We start from the raw sequence: 25,887 nt of genomic DNA, 5'->3' as shown, positions 1-25,887 counted from the left end.
CTACATAAAACATATGGTCAACATGTTTCAGCCTACTTGCGCCAACTATGGTTGGTTGCTTTCGTCAGGACCGTGAGGTTATGTATGGATCCCTTTTGGGAAAGCAGACAGACACTCTCCCCTGGTTAATGTTGTGTTCTCTCAAAAAAGAACTTAGAAAATATCATGGCCTCTCCTACAAAATAGAAAGACACTAGACAATAAAACTTATATATTCATCATTGAATGGCAATGCTTTATTAGGCATCCTGACAACATTAACAACACAATCCAAATTATAGAGATTTTCAAACACTTTGCTTATTGCATGTATACAACACATTAGTGCAATTGGACGATGTGGGTGAGGTAAAAAAGAGACTAACCTAGTGGGGCAATTTGGATACAAACATTAGGACTACTTATGTTAAATCTATATTCATCTCGTAACTCGTGCTTATTTAATAAAGCTTTGAACCAAGCTTCCTTGATGTCTAAACGGGAGAGCCTATATAAAATTGGAAAAGCAGGCCTACGGGTTTCCTACTTTTTGATTATAGTTAGGTCTGAGACCAAAATCACAGCCCACCATATGTTCCAAAGAAATGAATCCTCTATTTGTAGACTGCTTATCCAATGGGAATGTGGTAGCTATTTCTACAGATTTAATTGATAGCTGCTTCAATTAGGGAGTGACACTGTTAGAAACCCTTATGCTAACCCTGCGACGCCCATGAGATTCCTCACTGGTGCCTATATTCTTTACAAAGATGTGATCCTCATCTCCCCTCAGTAGGTTCCTCTGATGACCCGCACAAGCACAGTGCCTCGCATGATTATCAAACACCTTGGCCCAGCACTTGTAATTGCACCTTATTTACCATATATTGTATTTGCACGTGTCCTCAGTTGCTTAGTTGGCTCGCAATATGCAATCTGACAGTTTCACGCGTGACTAGTACAGACGGCCCTGTGACTGAAACCCCTCACAGAGATGAGCTCTTTAGTCACGAGTGCCAATATGCGTAAACGTAAACCCAGGGCTTTAACTGCACCGGATCTCACCGGTGATGAGCACCGGCAGTTTTTAAAAGGGGACCTAAAAACAGGTCTCTATCGGGCTCTGTTTTGTGCCCTGGCACAGGCGGTCCGTTTTTTCCGGACCGCAGCAGGCACAACGATGTTCGTGTGCTCACACTGCTCATTTCTCACTAGTGGAGACGTTACGGCATGACGTCATGCCAGGTGAGTGTTGTAGGAGAAGGGAAATCCTTTAAAAAGAGTCCTTTTCTCTCTGGATTTCCCTTATCTTTTTGAAACTTAGGAGCAGCAAAATTGTCGTGCTGTCACCAGGGCTTTAAGTAGAAGCTTTTTCAATAATATATGAAAGCCATAGTTGCTGCTCATTTATCTTATGCAACTAACAACCGTTGACAAAGCCAATTTTTCCTTCTATTGATTATTGCAGTGCACATACTTTACACCAGAATCTTATTGCTTCAATAAATATTGAAATACCAATTCAAGTATTTCTTGTGTCTATCTTTGGGCATGCATGAGTTACCAAACAAAGGGGCTTTAGATCTGTTTCCACGATTTGCTTGTGGAGACAGTGTTGTCATGTTCTGAGCTTGCACATACCACCTGGTACCTTGCTAGGTTAGGGGTACAGATGGTGTACTGTGAGTTAGCCAGGACTAAGACCAACATATCCTGATGGTATGTGTGGAATAAGTCTCTTATTGTCAACTGAGTGATAAAGAACATCAAAATTTAATAACATGCCCCAAACACATCAGATCAGCATCCCTAGTCCCTCATAGAGGACAAGACCCTGTGGCCCAGAACATTATCCAAATGTTCTAGACCAACAATCCAATAGTGATGGACAAACGTAGAGGGATAAGACCAGGTCACAGCCCTACAGATCTCCACCACAGAGGTACCCTGCAACTCGGCAACCGTAGCCGCCACTACGAGTAGAACGCCCCTGAACCCCCATAGGAGGATCCACCCCCTTAAGTTGGTAAGCCATCAAGACCGCGGACCGAATCCAACGACTCAGCGTAGCCGTGGAAGCCTTAACACCCTTTTTAGCAGGACCAAAGTTAACAAACAAAGCGACCACCTTCCGGAAGGACTCCACAACCTGCAGGTACCACAGTAAAGCACGCCGTACATCCAGACAGTGCAAACGAGATTCCTCACCCGAGGAAGGAGCAGGACAGAATTCAGACAAAATCACCTCCTGACAGATGAAACGCCAAATTGACCTTACGGACAAAGGATGGTATCGGCAACAAAACCACCCAATCCAAAAAGATCTTGGAGAAAGGATATTTACAAGACAAAGCCCCCAACTCACCCAAGCGTCACGCCAAGGTGATGGCCACCAAAAATCAAGTTTTAAAAGTCAAGAATCTCAACTCGAGATCAGACAGAGCAGACAGACCCAGCACCCAGGCCTGAGCCCGCAGAAAGATATCGCTATCAATCAAGTTCAAGGACCTGGACCTGGTCCCCCCCTGCTGGTTGATATAGAATTTCGCCACCTGATTGTCTGTTTGAACCAACACCCAATGACCCCGCAGAGAGTCCTGAAAGTGAACCAGGGCCGGTGAAATCGCTTGCAACTGCCCGCCATTCCGAAGGCCTCTGGGAGTCCAGGAGGGACCAGAACCCTGGCACTAGAGTCAGCCGCACCCCAGTATCTTGAGTAACCTGCCAAAAGTCGATCACGTAACCATGAGCCACAGTGCTCAGGACCCAGCCATCTAAAATGTCCAGCTGCCAACGTAGAAGAAAATGCTGGAGACGACCTCCAACCAGCAATGAATCGTCCACACAGTAGTTGTCAGGGACCTTTCTTGGCCGAGCCCTTAGGAGTGAAGGCAGCGTGTTTGGGAGAAAAGCGGGGCTGAAACCGCCACCGTTGAAAAGACTGATGAGACTCCAGCCTCGGGGACAACCGAGGGGCCCTATTCCAAGGTCTATTGGAGGGAGCCGAACCTTCTTTATAGGGCAAAGCATGTTTCCGCTCCTTGAAAGCCTTAGAGAGCATGGCCGGCAACTGATCCCAAAACAGAGCCTGGCCATCAAAGAGCAACTTCAACAAAGCTGCCTTCTCCCCAGGATCCGCCTTCCAGTTCCGGAACCAAAGGGAACGAAGCGCTGGCACCAAGGCCCCAGTGGACATAGCAGACAATTTAATAACGTCAGAGGAAATGACAGCCAACAGCTTAGCCTGCTGCTCCATTGCAGCCAGAAGGTCAGAGCACTTAGAGCCCTCCTGAACAGCCGCCGCCTACTTCTCAAAGTCCTGCACCAAAGATTGCGCAGAATACACAGAGAAAAGGCTAGTCCTGAGCACCAAGTTCCCAGCCGCAAAATACTTCTTAAGGCCAGAGTCCACCTTCTTATCAGTAGCATCAGCCGGGGTACAATCCTCAGGCTGAATAGCGGTCTTGCCAATCTGCGTGGCCAGGATAGAGTTCAACTTTACATTGTGAGGCAAGGTGTCCTCCCCTTCCAAAAGGTGAAGTTTCTGGAGGAAGCGAGGGACCTGCAATTTGTCCACTTCACGCCATTCCCTCAGCACCATTTCCTTCACAGGACCCTGAAAGGGCATGCCCAACCGGGAGGGTGTAGTATACTGAGGAATAAGAGACCCACCGGCATCACCCAGCTGGAAGGAAGGGAACCCCAAATTATCTCGTACATGAGCCAGAATGGGTGTTACCAGTCCCACTGGAGTTCAGAGATACGTAACACATGTTATGGTTAACGTTAATTATTGTGAAAAATTTTAATGTGCAACAAATGTGTGGGGTCCAGCTTCTGGCTGCCGCACATGTATTTGACATACAAAGTTTCATTAAAAATAGTGAACTATACAGTATCCTTGTAGCCGTCTGTTTAAACCAGGAAAGACAATGGATATGGAGGAGGTAAATGGTGCAAGTTAAACATTGATTAAAGGAAAAAATACAAGTATTTTGGAGATTTGTTTAAGGAGATGTGAGCAACCACACACAGGAGCTAAACCGGGGGCATAGATCAAGAATGAGGGGGGTGCCTAGGCATACTGATAGCGTGGACAAGTGGTTGTGAGGTAATATTGATCAATAGATCAACATAATTCTATTTGTGGAAAGTTGGAGGAACTATGAGGTCATGCTGAGAGCTCTCAGAGGTGTGAGAGCATATGAAAGGATGCAGGAAGAGTAATTAGCATTTATGGAGAATTATCTAGAGAACAGCAGTGGTTTGAGGGACTTTCTGACCTGATTTTTAAGGGAAGATTTTCCAGAGTATTCAACAAGTCAGTTTCATGGTTTTGCCTTCAAATCTTGTTAATCTTGATTTTTGGACGATCAGTTTGCGCTTATAGGTGGCACTTTGTTATTGGCCGTCTGTGGGTCTTCGATGTTTCAAACAGGGTTTTCACCTGCTTCACAACTAGTGAAATCCTTGTTTGAAACTCCTGGGAGAAATGAGTAGCTGCTGGGGGAGCTGGGTGAAATATTACAGGTTCCCGGGTGCCTCCCCATTTAGAATTGGACACTCAGGGTCCAGTCCTTAATGAGGTGTTTTTTCAGTTCTGGCCGTAGCATGCATCAGGCGTTTTACCGGGAGGCTGGAAGGGTGGGGGACAGTTTTGCGGCAGTGCTGCAATATCGGCCCCCAGCAACAAAAGCATCAGGGCTTCACACTTGCCCCTCCACCCCCAGTGGGGGGCGGGTTTGACAAAATTGCCAAGGCAGCTTTGGGTTCCCAGTCCGGCCCTGGATTTACCCAACTAATGACTGTTCACTTATAATTGGCACCATAATGGGAAGAGACAAAAGCAGAAATGTATGCCTCAAGAAGCTGCATAGTACGTCCCTCGCATTTTTCTGTAGACAGCATGAGCTGTGCAGAAGGGCCTTGTTGTAGCAGAGGAGCATTGTCCCAGTTAATGCCCCTGAGCCCAGAGATGAAAAATAAAATGATAATTCATCATTACCATTTTATTTTTCATCCTGACATTCTCCCGTCCTGAACGAGTATCAGGACAGGGGCGGGCCGCTACTGAATGACAGCCGCAGGGACTGGGAGGAGGGTAGGTTGTGTGTACACTTTTCAAAATGTGCATGTCTTTTTGGCCGACAATCCTGCGATGGCCAGCCAGACATGCACACTTTGTAACCTCTAACCTAGAGCAACTGCAGGCCCCCATAGCGCTGTGAAGCACCGAGACAGGCTCCTCCCTCTAATCAGGGTGTTGCTCTCATGCTGGTGACAGCAGCGCCCTGATTGGCCAAAGGAGTTTCCAGGTAGCTGGGATGCGGTGCGATGAGGTCCGGAGAAGGTCCTGTTATGTGGTAAGTGTTTCTTTCAAAATATTTTAAGTTTATATTTGCGCACGCCCGTTTATTTTGATATTTTTTTTATTTTATTTGAGCGCGCGCTCCCCTTTACCGTTGATTCCAGCCGCCAACGCCTATGAGTGGCCAGCATTTATTTACAATGGGAGTCTTGGGAGGATCAAGCTGTAGCCCAGAAGTTAAAAGCATGTTTATTTTTTGCGGGAAACAATGATATGACATACAGTAAAACAGCCTTCAGATAGCTTGTCACTCATAAAGTCTTTAATATAGCAGACCAACGTGCATTTGCTCGGTAAGATTAATGGCCAGTCCACTCCGGTAGAGGTGGAATGACATTTCACTCATATCTACAGAGACTGGCCATGAGTGTTAGTCACAAAATAAAGCCAATTTGTAGCTGTATAAGCCACAGCTCCATCACATGCTTGCGAGAGCGCCCACACACACTGACTGTACTGCAGCAATTTTCTATTCAACAACCCCACCCCACAGCATGAGCCTTCTCATCACATTGTCATTACCCCTCACTATGGCCCCGAAGTTAATGTTTTTTTTTCCAATCAGATTTTCTCTCTGCCAATGTTTAATCTTTTGGATTAGAAATGCATATTTCATAGTTATCATGAACTGGAATGTTGCTCCCCAAAGCTGATGAAGTTGGGGAAGGGATACTATTATTCCCCATCTTACTTCAACTCTCAATCTGGCCATTTCTTCTGGATGCTACCCTCTTAGCTGGAAAACAGAAGTTGTCAAGCCTCTGCTTAAGAAAACCAACCTTGATCCATCTGAATTTAAAGACTATCGGCCCATTTCCCCACTACCTGTTCCCGCCAAGATCTTGGAGAAACACCTAAATGCCCAGCTGAGTACTTATTTGGAACAACAGCATCTGCTTGACTCCTCTTAGTATGGATTTAGAAGTTGCCATGGGTCTGAGACTACATTAATATCTGCAGTCAACAACATCCGCATCTTGGCTGATGCAGGGCAGACTGCACTGCTGATTCTGTTGGACCTATCCACGGCCTTTGATACCATCTCTCCGACAACGCTGATTGACTGCCTTCAGGAAATTGTGGTGACAGACTCGGCCTTGAAGCTCTTGTCCTCATTCCTGACAGATGGGTCACAGACAGTAAAGGTGGACCAATTGTACACTGACCCCACACCCACCTTCTGTGAAGTTCCACATGCTCATCTTTGAGCCCCACCCTGTTCAACATATATGTATCACTGTTGGCCAAGCTGATTAGATACTTTGGGCTGCAGGCATTATCCAATGCTGATGATACACAGATAATTGTGTCTATAACAAGCATAGAGAGGCCTCTGCCGCCAACTTCAATACTGCATGCAGGATGTGGCACCTTGGATGGTAGATAACTACCTTTGACTGAATGGGTAAAAAATTGAGGTTCTGGTCTTTGATAGCCAACAATCTATATGGACCCATTCATGGTGGCCAGGAATGCTTGGACAATGTCCTTGTCCTGTTGCTTTGGCAAAGAATCTTGGTGTCCTAGTTGATAACAAGCTGTTTTTTAATCTACATGTCAATAGGACTGTCTCATCCTGTTTCTAGGTTATAAGGACCCATAGGAAGATATTTCTGTTTTTCTCTCTTCCCGTGCGGAAACAGGCAGCTGTGGCCTTGATTTTGTCCAGGATGGATTACTGTAGTACATTCTACCTGGACCTCAATAAGGCATCCATTAATAAGCTGCAGCTAGTCCAGAATGCTGCAGCGAGACTTGTCTTGGATATTCCGGCAGTGTCTTCATGGCAGGGGGCACTTGATACCATGTACCTACAAACTCTATTTACCCACATAATGTTATCTTCACTTGGCTCATGTATTAGGTTAAACAGGCATCGCTATCTTCTCAAAATTTTGCAACTGTTCATGTTTACAAAAATAACAACTCGAGATGTACACAACAAACAAACGTGTTATGTAAGCATATGCACGTGCTATTTTGTAACACTCTGATGATTAGTGTTTCGCCCGTTGACAGACACTTTTCTTGATACTAAACAAATGTACCTCTTCTCGCGTGCTGGTGCATTAAAAAGGGGGGTTGAGGGTGCTTGACATCTCATGCTTGTGTGTTGCTGTCCCCAGAATTTGTTCCTGATTTGAGTTTGCCTTTTCACTGAATTAGTTCCTCATACGCATACATCAAACTCCGCATCTAACCCCTCTTTCAAGCATGAGGTAATCACTCCTTCCATACAAACCTGAAATGCCTATTCCCAAACAATTGAGTAGAATATGATTGCCTAGGACTACCACTCCCAACTGCATAGATTGATTCGGGTTTTTCTTTTTTCTGATATTTCTTTTTTTTTTTCTCTACATGGATACGTGCGGTCTCTCGATAAAACTCAATGCACCACTTACATCTATTTATAGTAAGTTCAAGTTCACGAGTACCCTGTGGAGGGACAGAATGGCACTGCTTACGTTTGTGAATACTTACAAAGTTATGGCTTTGTGATTTTCACCCTTTGGCAATGGCAGGGTTTTTTTGGGGATGGACAGAGAAAGGCCACAGGCCTGGGTGCTTCTTGCAGCACCTCTTCAGCAAAAGACCCAACAAGAGTGCAAGCACCTGGCTCGTTAGCCCCAGATCAAGGTAGCGGGCAAAGGAGAAGCTGCAGCATCCGCCACACAGGCTGGGGTCAGGAGCCCTGCCCATCCCTGACACAAGCCTAAGCCTCGTTGATGCCCCTTTGCACACCGTATGCAAGAGCGAGCCATGGCAGTACCAAATGACTTATTATTTATACTGAAATGGTTTGAGGGGCACTTCAGAATTTATAGAATGCTCTGGGCATAGTTTTTCTCCTATGTTTTACTGTGGTGGCCCCCTACCCATGAGGATTCACCATGCAAAGAGGTTGTACCCACCTCCAAGGTTCCTAAAATAGCCATACATTCCCTTAATTTCTGGCTCCAATAGGGGAACGAATAAACAACAAGATTTATTGACCTCTAAATGTTATCTTCACTATCTTAAGTGTCCTCTCTGTCTACCCATCATTCTCAATCATCAAAATGTGCATTACGATTGCTTCTCCTTTCTTGAAATGTCTTTCTCAGTAATCAAGGAGGCCATTGGTGGTGAATGCTGCACTTTACCCAAGCCGTGTAAGATGGTGAAACAGAATGCACAGCTCAGGGAGTCAGGCAGTTGGTAACTGATGGTGGTTAATGTATTTCAGTCGAATCCTGATCAAGGTTGTGCCCACACACCCGGTCCAGGTTGGTTTCCCTCAGTTTTTAATGTACAACATGAATGAAGCACTGAAGGAAAAGACTTGCTTGTATGAAGAGCCTAATTTGAGCAGGTTGTTGCAGGGGAGGCCCACTGTTACTCATTTTTGTGGTACATCAGGTATTTTTTCTCAAAAAACTTTGATCCAAGGCAATAGAGAGACAGGGAAACAGCGTTTACAATGCTGTCAATACCACGCTGGTAGGTTACAACACGGACGTTACATCGTCCGCGTTGTTACCACGCATGACGCTAGATAGCGCGCAACACCACGGAATGTGTTGGATTTTAAATCCAACCCATTCCCTGCTGTTGCGCTAACTGGAGTAGGAATAGTTATTTATACTATTCCTAAGTCCAGCGCGCCATCTAGTGCAAGTCGTAGAAACGACTTGCGATGTAAAGCCATGCGTGGTAATAACGCGGACGATGTAACGTCCGCGTTGTAACCTACTGCGTGGTAATGTATGGCGTAGTAACGCCATACATTTGTGAGACAAATACAAAAGGATAAAGAAAGAAAAAGACGGATAAAACTGTGGCACAAGGAGAAAGCAGGGATGAAAACGAACCTGCAAGAGTGAGAAGAAGTGACAGGGAGTGTAAGGTGGTAGATGAGAGAGGCACGAGGTGGAATCAAGACTACGTAGCCCTAGTATTCCGCACCCTGACCTTTGATAGCGCCTGCTGCGGGCTTCTGAGTAAAACGTTGGCCCAGGCAATTATTCTTTTAAAAATGAAGCACTGCTTGTATGTAGATACCACCAAAACCCTCAAGAGAGAAGGTTAAAGCACACAAGGGGTTTAAATAACTGTAATAAAGCAGAGAAAAATCAAGGCATGTATAATACCAGATACAGTAATGGGCTCCATTTTCGAATCTACGCAGGACCCTGAAGAGAAACCACTCAACTGACCCATAGCTGCTCTTAATGTAGATGGAAAAATGGTTTAACAAACCCCAGAAGACAGACTGGAGAATCTTCTACACACACCAGTAGCCAAGACTAATAACTACTATTTCTGAAAAACAGAAAAATCCACAGCTGATCCAAGGCATCAATTCAAGGGATTTCCAGCAGTCTCAGCCTACTGTCCCGTTAATTGGAAACCATGATAATGGAAAGAAATTGGGCATACTTTTTGATGAAACTTATTTTTTCTGGTCTGGATCAGTAAAGTGTCAGCTAAAGTCAGGATCTAACCGAAATGGATTAAATAAATATCATGTGTCTGACTTTGCCACAAATTACAGTGAGTATTGAGAAAAATCCCTTAGGTGGTCTTGACTACTGAAATCTATTATCAGCAAACTTGCCAAAAAAATGACATGTAACAGGCGTAATAGGGTGACGTCAAGGTTGTATGCAGTTCAGGACGTTCAATGGTTTCCTGCATATTCTACATAGCTGTGGGTGAATCCTGCAAGCCCAAACTTAGAATCCCGCTCAGTGGAGATCTCCTTGAATAAAATTAGTCCACACCAGTCCAGCAATAAAGGGACCCGGTAAATCCAAAACATGGTATGACTCAACCCTTAAATCATACACTAGTAAACTATTACTGAGTATTGAAATTAAAGTAAAGTTCTCTCGAGGCTGAGTTTAAACAGTTTAACCCTAAAGGTGAGACAAATGTAACTTATCAGAGTTTATAAAGGTATATTTTTGTTGTACATAAAGTATTAGAAACGTAAATAGTTACTAGATATCTTAACCTGGCTAACAACATCATTTATCTGCAAGCATTCTTGACTAATAGATCACTTCATCAGGTTCTGTGCGAATAAGTAAATTTCTTCTTAGGAACAGTGTTTATTTAATTTGTCCTGAGAGGATATCTGGCATCTCAAAAAAGTTCAATATCATTGCACTTTGCTTCCCACTGCACGGTATAGCACAAAACGTTACCTTGCCAAGCATTATTGCAAAAAACTGTAAAGAAGATGTCAGAGCGGTTACTCTACCTCTCGAAGGGGTACTTACACTCAGTCCCTCCACACTTTAAAAAATGTATTCATACCACGTGCACTGCCTTCTACAAGTTCAAGATCCTTAAATAAAAAGAACTCTTCCAAGGAAAATGTCAATGTATTCAAAACTTTGATCAATCTTAACGGCTGCATCTTTAACATCATGTATTCCCAAGCTTTGTGTGATCTGGTATCTAACTTTACTCATGCCAAAATTGACAATATCAAATTCGCCTTTCAAAGGTCAAACATGCATCAACAGAGGATCATACCAAATAGGTAAAGCTCTGACCTGCCCTCGGCCTATCCTTTATAAATTTTCATTATCTCCTGTTCCTCCCTCGCCTAACTTCTTAACCAATGAGGCTCCCTTGCCTCCAATAGACCCCTCCCTCGTCTACATAAAAATAGCTCTCGCCCCCTCCTCATCCTGTTCTTTTTTGTCTCCATATAGACTTACCTTCTGGTGTTTTCCCTTCATGGAGGAGCCTAGGGACTTCAATGGATGGATCCCTGGCAGTTGTGGTGATTCTGCCGATGTTCTCCCAGCTTGGTGGTGTCTTCTGCATTTCCCTCCAGCGTGGCGGGGAAGGATCACTATCAGCAATTGTTAGACAGTGTCCGGCGGTCCTGCAGTGGCTGGGGCTGCGCTTCCGGGTCAACGTCTCTGGCGAGCCAGGACTCATTTAGGGGCACGTTTTTGATTCAGAAGGATGGTAGGAACGGGTTTTTGTTACCTGTTTTTCTGTTTTTCTTTTTGGGTATTGCGGCGTGGGGGAGTGTGTTGGTCTCTGGTCCCTACACTGCTGGCATTCCCACTTTTGTGTTTTGACGAGGTGCTGCTGCAGGAGCCCACAAAGGAACATACATTATATATATGATAATGCAACACAGGGCTCCATTTGGATTGTGTTGTTGTGGCCTGGAGCTTGTTGTCTTGACTCTTGCCATCATGGTTCGGTGTTTCGATGCTGGTGCATGCTCCTTAGCCTGGATGGGTGTTGGCACTTTCATTGTTGAAGGTTGGGCCTCAAGCCCTACCACCCTGAAAGCACCTGATCTCGTCTGATCTCAGTAGTTTAACAGGGTCAGGCCTGGTTGGGACATGGATTTGGGAGAATACCTGGGAATCCCAGATGCTTGCCGATGTTCCATACCTCATGTACATTTATACGTTATGATACGAAGATAATAGGGAAAAAAAAGAAAATTAAATAAAAATGAAAAACAAATTAAAATGGAATGTTAACGGTGCAAGGGTCAATACAAGCACATAATGTTATGGGATCATGTCTGCATCTTCATCCTTGCCAGCAACTATAGATGGAGTAGCCCTTTCTCATCACTATTTTAGTCCTTCTAGGTGTGCTGTGCCCTTTATTGAGGTTCAGGTTATGGTTTTCTTCTTGGGAGAGTAGAAGGTTGCTGATTCTGTTTGGCTCCTTTGATGCTGCAGAGGTTGCCCCTGTTGGGGTAGAGGCCTTTTTCTCTTTCTGTGCGCCTGGGCTCTGTCCTGGCTCCCCCATTTCATGTGCCTCCCTTTGTTCTGGATGTCGGCGATGGTTCAGCTGGCTGGGTCGCTTGCAACCATATCGGAACACCTTATGCACTCTTGACATGGCTCCTGGGGCTTTGGTTGAGGCAGTGAGTTCTCTACGGCTGGGGCTCTGTCCATTTTTGGGTTGTGTGTGATTCCTTGATATGGTTTCCTTTTGGTACTATTTTTCTCATTAGGGTGCCGTTGCCTTGCCTTTTTGAATGTTTTATGAATGGTTGCTTCCCTTGGCCAGTGACTGTGCACTTTGGATAGGTTGGGGCAGAAATCAGCCCTCATGCCATCCATCACTCTCATGGCCCTTTGCTCTGCCTTTGGTGTTGTTGCTTCCTGCTTCACCATTTCCTGAGCGTGCTGTTATAATTCAGTTGGGGGCTTTGCTGTCAGCCTCCTATCCAAGTCTGTCATAGGGGGCTCTGCCTCTGGGTGGCTGGTTCTGACATTTTCTTTTAATTAAGCAGACCGGCCCTGTTTGTTTTATGGGTCCTGGTTGTTGAGGCTGCAGTCTGCGTGCTCGACTGCATGCGGATTCCCCCAGCAAATTATGTTTTTTTGTTTCTGGTTCCTCTCATGGGTCCGGAGGGTTTTGGCCGTTGCTCTGGCTGACTCCCCTAGGCCTCACCCGGTCTGTCCGCATTGGGCCTCCTGAGTGCCTTTCTGCTCCTTCTGGTTGCAGTCCCCCTCGCAGCAGTCCTGCATTTTGCGATGGGATTGATTCTTTTTCAGGTTTAGGGCCTCCCCTTCGGCCTCAACTCTTCACCCAGAGCGTTTCTGTGGTTCTGGCCCTAAGGATGTTTATTCGTCACAGTGAGGGTGTTTCGTTTCTACCTAATTTGGCATCCTGTTGGTGCAGCCTCCTGTAATCCTAGTTGGTGGATCATATGGTTGTGGGGTTGCAATTCCTGCAGGGGCGTGGGTTTCTGATCATTTGGGTGCAGTCTTCCTTGATGCCTTGCCTGGAATTTATGGTCATTGGTTAGAGGTTTCTGACTCACTGCAGTCTGCTTCCTCATTCCTGGTGGAGGTTGGTTTACTTCCAGGTTCCGGTGCGGTCCTTGATGGCTCTGGCAGCACTGCTGCTGTGGTTTGGTTGTGATCGCTGTGTCGCCTGGCTTCAAGTAGGGTTTCTTGTTCTTGTGCAGGTGTCTCCTGGTCCAGCTTGTTGTCTGGTTTCTCTCTCTCTCTTTGGTCACCAGGAGCCCTCTGTCTTCCGGTTTGCCTGCAGGCGTCAACATCGGCCCCATGGGTTCTGTGGTGCTGGCTGTCGCTGGGTCTTCTTATGTGGGTTTCTCGCAGTCTCCTCTGGTTCCGGTGGTGGTCGCACTGGACGCGTGACTCTCCTGGTGGGGACTGGGAACTTGGCTGGAGTCTGGGCAGGTCCTGGGGTTCTGGTCTCTTGATGGTCTTCGGACTTGTAGGAATTGTGGACGGTTGCGCTGGCAATGGTGCTTACTGGCGTTCCTGCTGGGGTGGATGGTGCCAAGACTGACATACTTTCTGGTGGATGTCTCTTCTGTCCTCTTACTGGGCAGTGCCCGGTCCATGGCTCTGAACTTTTTTTTCAACTGGACTTATTTTTCGAGGTGCAGGGATGGGTTCTTTCCCTGTGTGCTATGTGCATTTGGGGGTGTCGAATGTACGGAGGGTTCAATTGAGCCGGGAGCTCCTGCCCTCCTATGTTTCTCCCTGGTCCTGTGCCTGTTTGTTGGGCTTTTCTGTGGTGGCTTCTCAGGAGTCTGCCATGGTACAGGCCTTTTGGTCTGCGGGACAGGGTCCTCTGGCTTGAGCAGTGGGCAGTTTGTTGGGTCGTGGGCTTCTGGTTCTAGTGTTTGTACTTTCCCCATTTTAGTTGCTCGCATTTCTGGTGAGGGTCCCTCCCTTGGAATGGCTGGGGCTCAGTCTGGGGTGGGATACTACTTAGGTTCCATACCCGATTTTCTTTCCGGTTATTCCTTTTAGATCATTGGGGAAGTTGCGTTTGACAGCATGATGGTAGCACGGTGTGACTTGGCTGGTCTGGATGCTCCAGAGCTGTTGCCGGTGTCTTGGCGTACCTTGTGGTTCGGCTGTTCTGCTCTATTGGGCCTGCCTTTTTCTTCTGGGTGTTTGGCGCCCCTGGTTGTTCCTACTGTAGCCAGTCTGTTTATGAATTGTGTAGTGTTTGGGGACTGGTTTCCCTGGGTCTGTCTGTTGCTACTTGGGGATTCCTTGGGTGGCGTGTCTGGCGTTTCATGGCTCTTGGCATATTTAATGGGGCTGGTGCTTGTTTTTGATCTGAAAAAGACATACAATTGATGGACGGAATGCAGAACAAATCAAAACATTCACCCCCAGTCAAGAGATCTGGGTTAAATCCATCATTCTTTTGCTCACCATGCCACCCCAGTATAGACCTGGCCATATGCAAATTAGTCTTGACCCTGTGCCTCATGGGAACAGTCCAGCCTGAACCGCCAAGCCAGGTCCTCCAGGACCAAAAACAAGCAACCTAGGACCCATTTTGGGGTTTCACACCTCATCAGTCAGGCTAGCTTGAATCCAGTGGGACGGTGAGCCCGGGAGCCACGTCTGGGAATACCCGGCACACATAGAGCGAGGAAGCAAAAGACACACAATTGATGGACGGAATGCAGAACAAATCAAAACATTCACCCCCAGTCAAGTGATCTGGGTTGAATCCAACATTCTTTTGCTCACCATGCCACCCCAGTTTAGACCTGGCCATATGCAAATCAGTCTCCACCCTGTGTCTCATGGAAACTGTCCAGCCCGAACTGCCAAACCCGGTCCTCCATGGGCCGGAAACAAGCATCCTAGAACCGGTTTCTGGGTTTCATCCCTCATCAGCCAGGATAGCTTGAATCCAGTGGCACATTACTCCTAGTCCTACTCCCTCACCTTCCTTCTCGGTCCCTCCCGCCCTTCCGGTACGGAGCAACTAAGGGGACGATTCACAGAACTGATCTGAGACAAAATCCTAAACTTACTATATTTGGTATTCACAGAAGGCATTTAGTAGTAATAAAGTTAGTATTTTTACTTAAGTTAGTATTTTGTCTTAAGTTAATATTTTGTCTTAAATAAAATGTTGTCTTAAGTTTTGGCTTTAAGACAAAATCCTAACTTAAGACAAAATACTAATTTAAGACAAAATCCTAATTTAAGACAAAATCCTAAATTAAGACAAAAAACTAATTTAAGACAAAATCCTAATTTAAGACAAAATACTAATTTAAGATAAAATCCTATTTTAAGACAAAATACTAATTTAAGACAAAATACTAACTTTACTACTACTAAATGCCTTCTGTGAATACCAAAAGTAGTAAGTTTAGGATTTTGTCTCAGATTAGTTCTGTGAACCGGTCCCTAAGTGTCTGGGATGGCTTGTTTACGTACAGGATGAAGAAGGGGTGAGGGGTATTTTATGTAGAAGAGGGAGGGGTCTATTGAAAGTAAGGAAGCCTCATTGGTTAAGAAGGAAGGCAAGGGAGTAGGACTAAGAGTAATGCCATTATCGATAAGTAATAGATGCATTACTCACCAAGACACAACAAAGGTGCTACCCTTAAGTAATGAATCAGGCTCTTTTTAGATTGCTGTCTAGCCTCCATGGTTTACCAAGCCATTGGTATCATCTGGCCTCTTCTGTCTCACCTCTCTAATTCTCCAATTTTAATATATATATTACCCCACCAGTCTTTTGGTCTGACTCTAAAGACCTGTGCAGAAGACACCCACATCATTATGTACCTAAATGATACTTTTGGTCGTATTCAGGCCACCTTCCAAAATTGCCTGGCAACGGCACCAGCTGGAGGAGTGAAATGTGCAAAAACATAATACAGATAAGACTTAGTAGTCAGTGGTGATCCCCCTGCTTAGTCCAAACAGTGGTTGCCCAACAACCTGAGTCCTCATTTAGTTCCATTTTCTTCTCTCTGTACCCTAAGGTTTGTGACAGAGCAAGCTCTTTCACTTATTCCTTAAGTTAAGAGTCACTTCTGTTTACTATAACCATTACAGAATGCTGGCAGAGCAGTATGTGGTCCCAGTGCGGCCAACCAGGGTCGCCGTGCAGATGTATTCCAGGACTGTGTGGAGATTCTAGTACAGGACATGCAAGATTTGACAGACTGAGGCTGGGTAACGGTACAACAGCATGGGTGCTGAGGGCCCGAACTGCGGTGCATGTTTAGAACATTGTGTGGGTCTCAGTATTGTCAGAGCACACAGCGCAGTGGGGCAGGTTTGGAATGCATTGGAGGAGCACGTTTCCAGGGCTTGAAAAGTGGGATATGCTGTTGATGAAGATTGACATGCAGGGGGGTAGGCATAGGTCCTAATACTAGAATGAGAGGTTGCAGTATAAATCAGTGTTGTGGTACAGTGGCAGGGCTGTGGCAACTCCAGACATGCGAAGGGAGCCACAGGGCAGGATTGAGTTGCATCGTTAGGGCTCTGCCTGGGCCTCCCTTGCGCCGTGAGGCATGCAGGGACGTACCTCACGTCCCTGGTTGTAGCGTGCAGTTCCCAGGCGCGCAACGCTTGCCGGTCACACACACAGCCGCACCCGAGTACTTCACAGGTCTTTAAAAGACCAATTTACGTGTCAAAGAGGCTTTGTTTTTATTCACCCCTTCTTAGAGCCCCTGCACCTCCTCTCTGCCTATTGCTGGAACCATTATTCCCCCTGCCCCCCCCCCCCGAAATTAACTTTTTCTTAGCTAAATTTGGCTCTAGTTGCGCCTCTGTCTGTACTAGTACTTTGACCTGCGTCGCGTGCCTTTGCGCCTGTGGCACGTGCACATGCCCTGTGCGTGGCTACGCTGCTTCTGGGAGAGGTGAAGTCACCGTTTCTGTTTCCTTGTGTTGCTTGCCTCCTTAAACAACGCAGGTTTCCTGGACTTGATAACAGGTGTAAGGTTCGGATGTCTGCCTTCGCGGCGCGTGCTGTGTAGTTCATCCATGTTTGTCGTGGATGCGTAGTACTTGCGCTCAAGGCAAACGTTTCCAAGATACTATGCAACCACTACAGTAGCCACACTCAGAAACCCCCCTCCCAACGTGACCGATAGATATCATGTAACAAAAGTGTGTAAAAATCCAGACGTCCTTCTGCTGTTGGACGACAATCAGGACCTGTTACTCTAAAACAATTATAAACAATTTGGTTAGTAGGCCAACTTATTCTATAGTACGCTAAACGTAATTTACGAAAATACGCAGTTATACGCAATGCATCTTGCTCATTTATCTTTCAGATGTTTCAACACACGTGCGCGCTTTACAGCCAATGCATTTAGTTCAGGAAACATTCTCAAACCTTAAATAATGACACTGATGCGGGTGGAAGAGAAGGCAGCTGAATCCATGGATCAGATCTGTCTGTTATCAAAATACATTGAAAGGGTGTCATTGTAGCTTCTCAGAGTGTATTCACAAGTCCTACCCCTCAGTGTGCAGTGTCTCATCCATCCATAAATAAAAAAGCGAGCAATCCAGCATGTCCCCGTCAAATGGCGGAAAGCCATAGGGCTGTGCGAGCAAGCGTGCAGATCCATACTCGTGTCAGGTAGAGACACTATGAAGAATCTGGTCGGTGCTGAGTGGTGCGCAACACCAAGGCACTGATTTCCTAATTTTTGTCGCAACACAGCGCAGCAACAAAACTTGCTGCATTGCGCTGCGTCAAATGGAGAGAACAGGAATGCGTCATATTTACTAATATATGACACCTTCTAGCGCCACTGCACCCTTGCACCATGTTGCGAGGATGCCTGTGTTACAGGCAGGATTGTTTTTGTGCAGGAAGGGACACCTTCAGCACAAAAACAATCCTCAGAAGCATTTTCCCCTTTCTACATGTGGTGTAGCATGCAGCACACGTAGAAAGAGCAAATAACGAGGAGAAATAAAGATATTTTTCTCTGTTACGCTTCTGTTGGGAAGGCGAATCGTTGTGGTGCATTCCCAGGTTTACTATTCCCCCTCCCAATACAGAGTAATGCAAGGCAGCGACTTGTGCTACCTTGTATTACTCTGGACTTACTAAGCCAAGCAGAGCCACGCAAGGCGGCTTTGCGTGGCTTTGTAAATCTCACTGAAGCCCTTGCGTTGGCTTGCACCACCTTGCATGACATAATGGCAACTCAAGGGCTTCATAGATCTGGGCTCAAGTTTACAGACCTGCAGTCATGTTTACTAACATTTTACATCGTGTTTGTGCCACTTTTGTGGAAAAGCCACTACATAAAAAATGTGTAGATATTTACACAGCTATGCAAGGGGCGATTTGCACCACATTGTATGGCTTTGTAACGAAATGTAATGCAACACAGCTACTTACGCTGCACTGCATTACATTTCATTCTGCAAAAAGAACAGTTGATGAACAGAATGCAGAACAATGTCATACAATCACCCCAGTACAGAAATCTGGGCCTAAATCCATAACTTTTTGCTCCCCATGCCATTCCGGTTTGAACCCAGCCATATGCAAATCAGTCTTGACCCTGCGCCCAATGGGAACAGTCCAGACCGAACTGCCATGCCAGGTCCTCCCTGGACTGGAAACAAGTATCCTAGGACCATTTCAGGGTTTCACGCCTCATCATAGGCCTGCATGTCAGGATGCTTGTTTCCGGTCCATGGTAGACCTGGTTTGGCAGTTCGGACTGGACTGTTCCCTTAAGGAACAGGGTCAAGACTGATTTGCATAAGGCTGGGTCCAAACTGAGGTGGTGTGGTGAGCAAAATAATGATGCATTAAATCCAGATCCTTGCGACTGGGGGTGAATGTTTGCATTGTCCAGCATTCCGTCCATCAATTGTTTCTTTTTCATTTCATTCTGGCAGGTGTTTCATGGCTGGACCATGGGCATTCCGGTGCATCCACCCACGGATTTCACGCAATGCCAGGTTTACAAAGGTTTGTAAAACTGGGATTGCATGAAATAGCATTGCCTCACAGAGGATGGCATAACAAGGAGACATATCTTTATTTGTCCTTGTTACTTCCACGTTCTATGTATGCTGCATTCTGCATCGAAACCAAGGCCTGGCAGCATTAGCACTGTGCTATAACCCGACGGGACAGTGCATGTTTACACAGAAAGATGAACTTGCCTTTCCACTGGGACCTAAACCCTTGCCTTGGGGGGCTCCTGAACCCAAATGCATAAACACTTGCCTCAAAGCTACAGCTCCTGGGCAGAAAAATGTGCTGCTCATATTGTTCCTACTCAAGATCCCTTTCTAACACCCTTTCTTTTAAAATGTCACCAACTTACACTTTGCAAAGCTGGTAAACTTGAAAGTGGTAAAGTAACAAGTTGTTAACTTCTCAAGTTTATGCACCCCTTCAATACTGCATCTGATCTATGTGTGAGGGAACCTTCAATTGATGCCACCCATACTGTTCCTGCTCAGTGTGGGGGGTTTGCATGAAGTCACGTGTGGAAGCGCATGTTCTGTGTGAGGGAATGTTGCACAGGTTGCGTCTGTGCGGTACCAGTTCAGTGTTTGAGGGAAGATTGCTCTGGTGCTGCCCATGCTGGTCCTGATCAGTGTGTGTGTGTGAAGGGGGGAGTTTGCATGAAGTCACCTATGTGAGGGAAGGTTGCACTGGTGCTGCCCATGCTGTCCCTGCTCAGTGCCTGTATTGGGGGAGGGGGAGTTGCATGAAGTCACCCGAGTGAGCGAAGGTTTCACTGGTGCTGCCCATGCTATCCCTGCTCAGTGCCTGTATTGGGGGAGGGGGAGTTGCATGAAGTCACCCGAGTGAGCGAAGGTTTCACTGGTGCTGCCCATGCTGTCCCTGCTCAGTGCCTGTATTGGGGGAGGGGGAGTTGCATGAAGTTGTCTGTGTGAGGGATGGTTGCACTGGTGCTGCCCATGCTGTCCCTGCTTAGTGTGTGTGGGGGGAGTTGCATGAAGTCACCTGTGTGAGGGAAGGTTGCACTGGTGAGCCCCATGCTGTTCCTGCTCAGTGTATGTGTGGGGGTAAATTGCATGAATTCGTCTATGTGAGGGATGGTTGCACTGGTGCTGCCCATGCTGTTCCTCTTCATGTGCAGTGCATGAAGGGAAGCTGCAGTGAGGGCGCCTGTCCTGTATCTGTTCTATAACATGTTTTGTGAGTCCCGAATTTCCTGAGAGACTCCAGAGCTCCCACCAGTTCAGATCACACAGGTCTGAAGATCACTTCAAGATAAAACCCCCTTGCTTATGAGCTACGGCATAGATAGACGTATTAAACAATTTCTTCTAAATCTTCGAAGCTCACACCAGCATCTTAAAGGAGCTCAAGCGAGACATGTCCGGAGAGGACAATGAGGGAGTCATAAGACAACCCCTTGAGCAAGGGGACACAACAGTCTTCAAGTGGAATATTTGGCCTTAAAAATAAAATTGAAGTGACGTTAACATTATGTAGCTCAAAGAAGAAACACCTCTACAACAAAATAGTAGAATCTAACAAAAGGGCAGTGTGTCAAAAGTGGAGTTAAAGAAACACATCATCTCCAATTCGTAGCCTAGGCTCAGGGGAAAAAATGTGAAGCTAAAACTTGGAACTACGTAAAAAGAACAGAAAACAATACAAACATATCAGAAGAGGTTTTTCAAGTAACAATAGTTCCTATGTATTAGAAGGAATGTGGCCCAAAGAGCACGAGACCCTCATGTTCGATACTCCCATTGATACATTGATACACCCATTGATACTCATATTGGTACTCCCATTGATACAGCCATTGAGGTTCCCATTGGTACTCCCATTGAGACACCCATTGAGGCTCCCATTGGTACTCCCATTGGTACTCCCATTGGTACTCCCATTGATACTCCCATTGGTAGCCCCATTGGTACTCCCATAGGCACTCCCATTAGTATTCCCATTGGTACTCCCATTGATACTCCCATTGGTAGCCCCATTGGTACTCCCATAGGCACTCCCATTAGTATTCCCATTGGTACTCCCATTGATACTCCCATTGATTCAATGAGGACTGCTGAGGTGTCCAAACCCTCCGAGTCCACCTCTGACAATCTGAGGCACATGCCACTGCACCGACTCTCCTTACTCTCCAGAACAGACGTCCCTGTGACACAAACACCTCACAGAGATGAACTCTCTAGCCGCGAGTGCCAATATACGAAAACGTAAACCTCAACATGTTAAAATAAATCTTCTTGCCCTTTCAACAAAACATTCACAAAACACGTAGTATAACACCGCGATTTTTCTTGAAAAAGAACTCCCACCCGTGAGCTCCCAGCAGCAAGATAGCCGCGCAAGGTTCCTCACAGTCGAACACTAAAGATTAACAAAATTAGAAGTACAAGCATTCCAGCAATCTACTTGGGTACCTGGGCGAACACCATTGTATTGGTAAAATGTTATAATATTTACAGCGCGTAGAAGTTAGAGAAGTGATTCGCGAGGCGCTCTGTAAATCTACCCTTTGCGCGTGCCATGTCACACATTCGAACGTAAGTGAAAGGCCTTGCCTCGCAGTCTGCCTCCACTCCAGCTCCTTGTTGACAGGATGGAAGAGTTCGCTCAGCTGGATGAAGAGCAGAGGCCAGTCCAGCAGCGGCTCCTCGTCCCCGTCCATCCCCAGCGTGAACCCGACTCTCTCCGCGGCCGCCGACACCCGGGCGCTGAAGATGCTCCTGTTCGACGCGTGCGAGATGATGAGCGAGTTCCGGCTGCGCAGCCCCTCGGACCGGCCGCAGTTGTGCTCCTCATCCTGGGCGGCCTGGCTCTCACCCGGGGCCGCAAGGCCTTCGTTTCCCTCCAGCCTCATGTTGTGCTTCTGCGCGCCTCGAGTCCAACTCACAACGCTTTGCTTTTCAACCCATGGACCAGTATTTATCACTTCGTGCTGGAACCGGTTGGCACATTGTCCAGCCAGTTGTCTGCAAAATGGCCGCAACTAGCTTGAACTAGAAAGAGTCTATGCGCGCGAGTCTGAGCCGCTCGCCCAAAACATTTCTTACGCAACAACAAACAACTCCAGTCAGACCCTGGCGTCGCCTGTCCGCCCTGGCCAGGGAGGGCTCGGTCTGCAGAGGGCTTGTTGATCTGGGGCCGGTCAGGTGGCTTCTCACAATTCTGAAGAGTCACGGGGCGGCGTTACACACACTTACTATTGTGTTGCTATCACCTAAACAAGTTATAGTGTCAGGTATCACCTAAGCACACACTTAAGGCGGCAGATTCAATTGGAATCTGTCAGCAGTAAACGACACAGAGCAAAATGTTTGCATGTGCTTTTTTAGACCACGTAATGTATTTTTCATTACCGACAGTGGGTATTCAAGAAATCATATTTAGAAAAACAAATTATAACAGCACTGATAGCGTTGGGCGCCAACAAATTCAAACACTGCTGACACAGATCTGATTACACTGTAAAGCTACGGCCATGCCACCCTGAAAGCACTTGATCTCATCTGTTCTCACAAGTTAAGCCTGGTCAGGCCTGGTTAGTACCTGGACCATGGGGTAAGGCTAATACCACCAACAAATTCAAATAGTTCCCACACAAAACTGTTCATGTGAAGCCCCCATGTTTTGTGCACCAAATGACCTATAATCATAAAAAGATTGTCAGCATAAATGTTTCACACAACAAAAATGTTAATATTTACATGCATAAAATAACACATAAAACGCAGATTTATATAATAGGTGTGTAGGAAACACGTTTTAACAAACACAGCCTTGATATATCATTATTTAATATTGGAGGCTTTTCAGAAACAGAATTTCCCCCTAATCACAGCAGTCACATGAACAAATTACTAAAGTGAGAGTACCCTGTGTTATGGGGGTTTCAATGCATGTTGTTTCCATTAGTAGATTAGAGGTGGCTAGAAATGCAGATACAGAGCAACATTTAGAGTACAACGGGATGGAGAAAACGACCCGAATTTCGGGGCTGTTGTGTTCTTTAATTTTACCGTATGTGGCTGGCTAGAAGGAATCACTGGAGAGCAGGATGGGGTAAAAGTGGGTTTTATTGGTGTAGGAGAGTGGCATCGACTGCATAGTTGCCCCCAACTTTTTGCTGATGTTTTGACTGTTTTATGACACTAGCCAGGCTGTGGCCCTGCTATCCAGGACCCCAGCCTATCTGCTTCCTCTCTAAACTGATGTGAGTACCCTAGGTACCTTCCAATTGGATACTGAGAACACCCTGACAGTCCCTTGTAGATGGTACCCTAGGTACCCAGGGCATGGGTCCCTCAGAGGCCTACCAGGGGCTGCAGCACTTATTGTGCCACCCCTGGGACAGCCATACCAAATGATACCACCAGACCACTACTGTAGTCTGGGTAAGGTGGTGCTTGCACTCCTTACAGGGATATAGGTATCCTGTATCCCACTTAATACAACACATATATCCTCATAGGTCACCCCTAAAGCAGGCCTTGCTAATCTTACAAGGCAGGGTGCTGAGATATGTGTGAGGGGGGACCCCTACCTGATTAGGGCCCCTCTGCAACCTTCGTAAAACCATTGCTGGGTTGTTTGTAGTGTAGCCATACCATATACTCTTAACCGCATTATAAGTAAATCGCGATCGCGTGATAACTTGAGAATGGCTACACAGAACCATATTGTGTTTGGTGTCAAACATGTAGGAATCATACCCCCAATCCAGCCATGGGACTGAGGGCATAGTTCCCCCCTGCTAGAGGGGCAATATGGTAAAAGCGGCAGAATTTAGACACCAATTTAAAAGTGCACACGTAGTACAAAATGGATGCTACCCGCCACCCACACGACTCTGGCTGCCTGTTGCTGGGCAGAACTCCAGCCACGGCAGCTGGACAATAGGGATCTTGTTGCAGGGAGGTGCTCCCACCTCTCCAGACAGACTATGTGGATTGGAACTGGGTGGGTGCACCATAGGATGTCTTTCAGACTTGCACGTAGGCTTCTCCAGTGCCTACTTCTGCATACACCGCCTCAAACTGGTTCAGGGCATCCTGTCCCCTGCCCAGGTGGGTAACCACACAAAGGGGAGAGGGTGTAGCCACCCTTTCCCGCCTGAACTCTCATTGGTGGGCTCTGATCTGGACACTCCCCTAATCTTTGGATAAAGGTGAATACAGGGTCCCCAGAGCCTCAGATTATTTTTGAACTTCACAGACTTGAACTTCGAGATGCTGCCGCACAGCTGACTGAAGAAATCTCCCTTGGGGTAAAGGAGATACCCCCCTGCTTGGCAGGCACCTGAAACACTGCAAGTGACCCGGTTGGAACCTCGCTGCTCCTATGGACATCAACGACTCTTTCCTACCTTGAGGTGGGTTTCCAAGCATCCCAGAGGCCAGTGAGTGTGCACAACAAATTTCAGCACCGTGGACCCCGTGGGTGCCGAGATCCCCAATACCCCAGGACACCGGCCACCTCTTGCACAGCACCCGACCCCGACAAGTGGGGAAGTTGTGCTTTGGCCCATTATTGAGCCAACCTCTCAGCATCATCTGTGCCAAAGATTGACGCCCTAGCCCACTCCGGCGACCCGTAGGCGCATCTTTACGTACGCCAAATTGCTGCCTCCCGCGGTCCCTTGTCTCTCAAGTTGTGGGCCCTAGCGGAAATCAATCTTTGATTCCAAGAGTTCCCCTGGTTGCGCCAGGCCTGCTCTTCAGTCTCCTCGCTGGAGACCTTGCTCAGACCTCGTGGGTCTGCACCAGTAGCTGTTTTGTGTTCTTGCGTGGGTTGCGGTTGCCAAGGCTTAGTGGATCCAATCCGGACACTAACACCGCAGCGACCCTCAACCTTTGTGGAACAGTTGCTCTCCAGAAGCTGGCCTTCCTTGACGCCTCCTGGACCCCGTGGCTGACGATCCAAGCTACACCTCTTCTACCTGGAAGCACCCGACATTGAAGGGCTCCTTCTCTTCAGCCCCCTGGTCACTGTGCTGTGACCCAGACTCTGTCCTCTCTGCTTTCAGGTCCTTCTCTTCAAGATCTACATTTTCATTCTTTACGACAACGACGACGCTTCTTGCTAGCAGCAGTTCTTCACGTTTTGCCATTGAAAATCAGCCCGCGACCCGACATTGAAAACGACCTATGCACCCGGCTTCCCTGGGGCAGATAACAGTGGTACCTCGGTACTCTCGTGGGTGTGGGGCCTTCACAAGCTTAACTCTAAAGTATTGAACTTGAACTCCTGCTAGAAGTGTTTTTAATCTTGTAAAATTCAACCGCGACATTCTCCATAGGCTTTAATAGAGATCCCGACAGTAGCTTTAGCCACTGCACACGTCTCCCGTGGGTCCCCTTCCTCACTACCTTGGGTGGTTTCACAAGGGGCCAGCGACCCTAAATGCCCTAGGCATTGTCTGTAGAATTGTCGTGGTTCTTATACCACTTTTTTGATATCTGGTTTGGTCCCCCCCTGGGGCCCTGTGATTCCAGTGCTATTTATTGTAACTATCAATGCTTGTTTAAATTGTATCTTCACCTCTAGCCTCATAAAGAGACTAGTGGGGTTATTCCTAGAATAAATACATATATTTGATATATATACCTGTGTGGACTACTCTTTCATTTTGTTATTCAAGAGGTCATCTATGGTAAAACAATAAGCTTAACACTGCTTCAAGACTTAGCCTGAAGGCTGCTCTCCACAGCTACCACTAGGATAGCTTTCTTTAAAAGTTGTCTTTAACCTATCACCATAAGAGTCGAATTGGACTGGTA

The 25,887-nt window shown here is 46.7% G+C and overlaps 1 protein-coding gene across 1 annotated transcript in view; it reads right to left on the bottom strand.

Moving 5' to 3' along the window:
- LOC146810881 (electrogenic sodium bicarbonate cotransporter 1-like) overlaps positions 1–22,015 on the bottom strand; it is a 358,834-nt gene extending 336,819 nt beyond the window's left edge. The window contains exon 1 of the mRNA XM_085617923.1: positions 21,670–22,015. Coding sequence (XP_085474049.1) covers positions 21,670–21,968 — 299 coding nt within the window. The 5' untranslated portion in view covers positions 21,969–22,015. The remainder of the gene's footprint in view (positions 1–21,669) is intronic.
- Positions 22,016–25,887: the final 3,872 nt, after the last annotated feature.

Source organism: Triturus cristatus, chromosome 7 (genome assembly GCF_964204655.1).
Source record: "Triturus cristatus chromosome 7, aTriCri1.1, whole genome shotgun sequence".
NCBI classification, from domain to species: Eukaryota; Metazoa; Chordata; class Amphibia; order Caudata; family Salamandridae; genus Triturus; species Triturus cristatus.
Note: the sequence above shows the minus strand (reverse complement) of the source record. Positions and strands in the feature narration are given on the sequence as shown.